Here is a 5,811-nt window from a genome sequence, read left to right on the forward strand (position 1 = left end):
ATATATATATATAAAAGAGAAATAACTACATGTGGATAACCCACTACGTAGCTTTGTTCTAGAGCAAACAAAACAATTATGTGGAAGATACTGACTTGGTCTTGAAATTCATGGTATTAATTATTCTTTGGACATATTAATGTTTTTTTATCTTACCTTAACACCTTAATTTTATTCAACAATGCCAACAAGGGATTAAAGACTTGTGAATTTAAGTGTAGAGCAAACATGAAACAGAAATGGAGAACAAAATATTTTTTAAGGTTTTGTCTTCAAAAGATTTATTTTTATTCGGTCTTCATGGTTCTTCTGCATTCTATTACTTTATTTAATGGTGTAGATTTCAAAACTGTAGAGTCTATTATACATAAGTGATCAAGGCTTTTTATTGCTACTAATTTTATGTTTTGTAGTCAAACATAAAATGCAGTAAATTGGCTAACTTTGACTTCCATGTTAAAATGTCAACAAACATTTACAATGTGAATGAACCATTATTTAAAAAAGGAGAACTATGCTCACTTATTATTTTAATGAGTATATAAATAACTTGTGCAGGCTAAAGCTTTGAAATCAAAGTTTTGGTTTTGTATGTAATACATGCATTATATTTATAAATATTGTTCAATGCATGTTACTTTGTTGTCTAAAACTGACCCAGTTCACAATAATAATTACTGAATTGTGTTTTATATTGGTAGTTCATGACTAATTTTTCTGTTTTTTTTTTTTCATTTTCACTTTTTTTTTTCAGCCTTAATTTTTTACAGAAGTATTTTTAAACTAGGCATCAGTATAAGGTTCATCTATGTGAGATTAAAGGTTATTACTGTAGTATCTACTGTTATCAAATATTTTTTGCATAGACAGGTTTTTGAAGATACTTTGTAACATTTTTGAGATTTCTTATACTGTTAATCATTTAGAGTACGAGGTTTACTCTTATCCATCTCTATCAAGGTAATATGTTCCTGTTGTTTATAAAGCATACATGCTTGTTTACCACTTGAACTCATTACATGATATCAGGTAGTTATTAGAAACTGTTATCAAATAATATTGTGTTTGGTAATAAAATTGCAATTTTGTTTAAAGTATGCCTTCGTAACAATTTTTTATATGAATTTCACCTTCCATACAAATTAAATGGAACAGCAGTTATAAATCTTCATTATATATGACTAGTATATAAAGTATATTACTATGTTTTTATGCAAGTTATTGTCCTGAAGCTATACTAAAATTACTTTATAGCATAGCTTACATCCTAGCTGACTTTACATTTTATAAACTTTGTGCATTCAATTACAAAATACCACAACCAAAAGAATTTTTCATATGCAAAGCATGAGTTTTTCCCCTAGTTAAATATAAAAACTGAACTGTAATTGGCAGTACGAAAATGTTTAGTGATTAAATATAAGCTTTGAATGGGAATTTTTGCTACCTTCTGACTTAATGTGTATAATTGAAAGAAAGTCTTTTCTAAGTTTAGAAGTTTAGTTGCCACCGAGGGTAGCCGTTTGTAAAATAAAATTGTAAATCTGATATATGTGTTATAGGAACTTTATTTAAAAGAAAAACAAAAAAGCAATTTGATTTGATAAGAAACAGTTTGTAAAACTATTTGATAATTTTTTTATATTTATCCATCAGCTAGGGATTTTTTTTTGTTAATTCAGGGGTCTGTGTTCCCTAGATCCATAACAAAAGAATATCTTTTCAAAAGCATTCAATTAATATACGTTTAAATGCATAGTGACCATAAAAGTATTTTTTGTTATTTGTAAAACTTGTAGTTCCATAGCTTGAAAATTGTACATTAAATTCTATGGAAAAATTTTAAAGGTACTGAATGGATTCATTTTTGTTTTCTATACATCATGTACTATTTATTTGTATACAAGGTGATTCGTTGTTCAAACATCTTAAAACTTGAGGTTATGTAAAGGGTAATATACGTGGAGAAAAATGTTCTGATAGAAAGATACTGGATGCTTACACTTCCTTGATACTCGCAGGAGAAGGGTGCATGTTAAAAATTTCAAAATTTACACTTGCAGAGTGTACCAAGCTAATTTTGCTGTGTTACAAAAGTGGATGTAACAGTTACTACTTTTTCTAGCAAGTGGCCCGGCATAGCCAGGTGGTTAGGGCGCTCGACTTGCAATCTGAGGGTCGCGGGTTCGAATCCCCATCACACCAAACATGCTTGCCCTTTCAGCTGTGAGGGCATTATAATGTGACGGTCAATCCTACTTTTCGTTGGTAAAAGAGTAGCCCAAGAGTTGGCAGTGGGTGGTGATGACTAGCTGCCTTCCTTCTAGTCTTACACTGCTAAATTAGGGACGGCTAATGCAGATAGCCCTCGTGTAGCTTTGCGTGAAATTCAAAACAAAATTTTCTAGCAAGCACCCTGACAAGCCTAATTCCAAAATCAGTGATAACTAAATTAGTAGAAGTGTAGTAGCTGGCATAGTTGAACAACCACTTGGTGGTAAAACAGTGCATGACAGAGTGTGTGTGTCTATGATATACTTTTTTTTCCTTCACACGGTTGTTTAGATACACATGCCTTCCAGATTTCATGATGTTCAAACATACTTTAGTTGTATATGCTTCACTCTTTAGTTGAATTAAATGATATTTTACATATTTATCTGTAAATTGTTATCACTTTATTACAATGAAATAGTATAAAATAGTTAAGTAGTGTACCAAAGAATAATATGAAAAATATTAAGACATAAAGTTGAAGAGAAAAGAAGAATTAAATTTTTAATTTACAAGATTATATGTATTTTTATAGAGCAATAGAGATCATTCTGATCAAAGAACATCTTTCTCAAGTGAAGGGCTTAGTCATGGTTTCATGCAGAGGTTAGAATCATCCCATAGTTCTCCAGGAAATATTGCCAACCTTGCGGATCGATCCAGTAGAGTGCTTCCAGATTTGCTTCCACAAAATAGTCATATTCAACCCATGTTACTAGCTGGACAGTTAAGGCAGTTAGACAAGAGTGTTTCTGAAGAGGTACTATATCTGTTATAAACAAAATAGTTTTTGTAAATAAGGCTTCATTATGAAAAAAAATCACAGGAATTTTATTAATCATTAACTAGTATTAAGTAGGTTTTGTGGTTTCCACCATTTTCTTGTGTCTTTATTATACCTTTGTACTGAAGCCTTTTTTAGAGTTCTTCTAAATTTTAACTTTTTAAATATTTAGGCTATAGTATTGTTTCCACTGTATACTTACTTCAAGATAAAGTTTAAAAAAATTAGCCAAAAGTTATGATATTTACTTTTGAGCTTATTATTCTAATATGTCTAGCTGAAATATATAATTAATTATTTTTTCATGGAAATATTTAAATAAACTTACATAATATTAACATGATTGGTAAACAGTTTTTATTCTTAGACAGATAATGATTGATATTTATTATTATTGTTATCTGACTTCAGAAACCTTTAGTTTAATAAATAAGGTGGTTTTATTATATAATTTAGTTTGTGAGAGAGTTATCATTTTAACTTATACAGTACACATGTTGTTTTGGTTAATAAATTGTTAAAAACTTCAGAATATACTTTTAGTATATTTACTGATTTTATTCCTGTTGGTTTCATAAAATTTTAACAACATTTTTATCCCAAAAAAGAATTTGTTTATCGTTTTTGTTGTTGTTTTTATTTTCGTAGCTATTTTTATTGGTTGTTTTTGTTTGACAGACTATTACTATGTATTTTTGTAAGTTATTGTCCTAAAGCTATACTAATATTACTTTATATCATAGCTTACATTGTTTCACAAAACACGTTAGAATAGACTGTAGTTCTCAGTCTGTTTAGAATGTATTTATACGAATTTATTTTAAACACTAACACATTTTATTTTGCTTAAATGTCACAAATTACATTTGAGTACAACTTCATATTGTAGTAGCTAAATTCTACCATCTATAACATGTATGGTCAGTAGATGGTGTCCTGTAATTACCTTTGTTAATTTTACAGTTTATTGTTTTTGTAGCCAAAATGTCTGTATTTTTGCAGTATAGTTTCTGTATATATTCTTTCTTATCAGATCCAATTCACCATGTTAATGTTACAATTAATTTCTGCAGCAAACCTCCTAAAATTGCATCTTGAGGGGGGAGATACTGTATTTTTCACCAATTTTTGGACTCTTGCAAGAGGGATGTGTCACCTCATAGCCCAAGTTTATAGGCTATTTATAAATTAAAGACAAAATTGTATATTACCATCTGTCTAATTCAACCAAAACACTCACCCTTCAAATCTTTATATATATATATATGTTCAACTTTGAAATTTTTTTTTTTTCAATGTGAAGTTTTGTAAAGCAGTTGTTCTTCTTATTGTTGTTATTATTCTTGCTTGAGTTGTTTATTTGAATTATCCCAGCATGATTGATTTATTTTTGAAAGAGTTGCAACTTCACCCAAACTTCACCCCCTTCTCTGTCACAGTGCAATGTACTTGAGTTTTTGCTACCAAGACTGCATGTTTTCTTTTCTCATCTTCTGTCTTTTTGTAAACTAGTACTGGATTTCTTATCCTGGGGGTTTTTATGCATTTTCACCTTATATAATAAGTCAGAATTTTCCATTCTTTTGAGCTAGCCTTAAAACGTTGTTCAATTTGTTATCAGACCAACTACACTTTTTGTTGGTACTTAGGAAGCTTTTTAAACTTTGTTCAACTATGCAAAAATGAAACTAGGAGTAGTGATGTATAGATAGCATCACCATATGTGCATGAAAAGTTTTTTAAACATTGTTCAACTATGCAAAAATGAAACTAGGAGTAGTGATGTACAGATAGCATCACCATATGTGCATTAAAAGTTTTTTAAACTTTGTTCAACTATGCAAAAATGAAACTAGGAGTAGTGATGTATAGATAGCATCACCATATGTGCATGAAAAGTGTTTTAAACTTCATTAAATTATGCAAAAATTAAATTAGGAATAAGGAGTTTGGATGACTTTGCCATATGAGTAAGAGAAGGGTGTTTGGAGAATGGATCTGTCATCCCCCAGAGCCCCATTTTATACAGCAGTAATTATGTGTTAATGTTTTGTGTGTATATTTCTTCATTTGTTTATAGACGCTGAGAGTACCAGTATCATTCACCCTGTACCTGTACCATTCATTCACCATGTACCAGTACCATTCACCCACCCTGTACCAGTATCATTCACCCTGTACCTAGTACCATTCACCCTGTTCACTTTTAATGCTTGCTCCTGATGCATAATTTGATAAGCTTCACTAAACCTGATATTTTTCAATAGATAAGTCAATCAAGTTTTCATTTCCTATAAGATTGCTTAGTGGGTATTGGGTTTAACCTCACAGTTGTTGAGATGCCCCACACAGCCATCAGCTTCGTTCAGAACTCTACGTACTTAAATCTAATGTGCGACTAGTATATAAAGTACTTAATCTGACACATACATTACTCTTTTAACTCTCTTGCAATGAGGTTGATTGGACCGACCTTGTAACCATTTTGTACTCATTATATTTTCCACACTAACTTTCATACACTTTGTGTATCTTCATAAAATTTGGCAGGCTTTTAGTAAACATTACAAGTCTTTTGTAAACAAAAAATTGCATTTTTTAATGAAGTATTTTTACCAAAGATTTGTCCATAAATATATAGAGTATTTCTATATACTAATCTAAGTGCAAAGTGATTTTCACTTTAAGATTAAAAATACTTTTCTTTGTTTCAAAACTCTCAAATTATATTGGCATAATCTCTAAAACCTAAA

The 5,811-nt window shown here is 30.1% G+C and overlaps 1 protein-coding gene across 1 annotated transcript in view; it reads left to right on the forward strand.

The window, feature by feature from the left end:
- Nucleotides 1-5,811, forward strand: part of LOC106473203 (serine/threonine-protein kinase mig-15-like) — an 88,770-nt gene that overhangs the window by 67,533 nt on the left and 15,426 nt on the right. Inside the window, exon 19 of the mRNA XM_022402714.1 lies at nucleotides 2,810-3,034. Coding sequence (XP_022258422.1) covers nucleotides 2,810-3,034 — 225 coding nt within the window. The remainder of the gene's footprint in view (nucleotides 1-2,809; nucleotides 3,035-5,811) is intronic.

This window comes from Limulus polyphemus, unplaced genomic scaffold (genome assembly GCF_000517525.1).
Source record: "Limulus polyphemus unplaced genomic scaffold, Limulus_polyphemus-2.1.2 Scaffold127, whole genome shotgun sequence".
Lineage (NCBI taxonomy): Eukaryota > Metazoa > Arthropoda > Merostomata > Xiphosura > Limulidae > Limulus > Limulus polyphemus.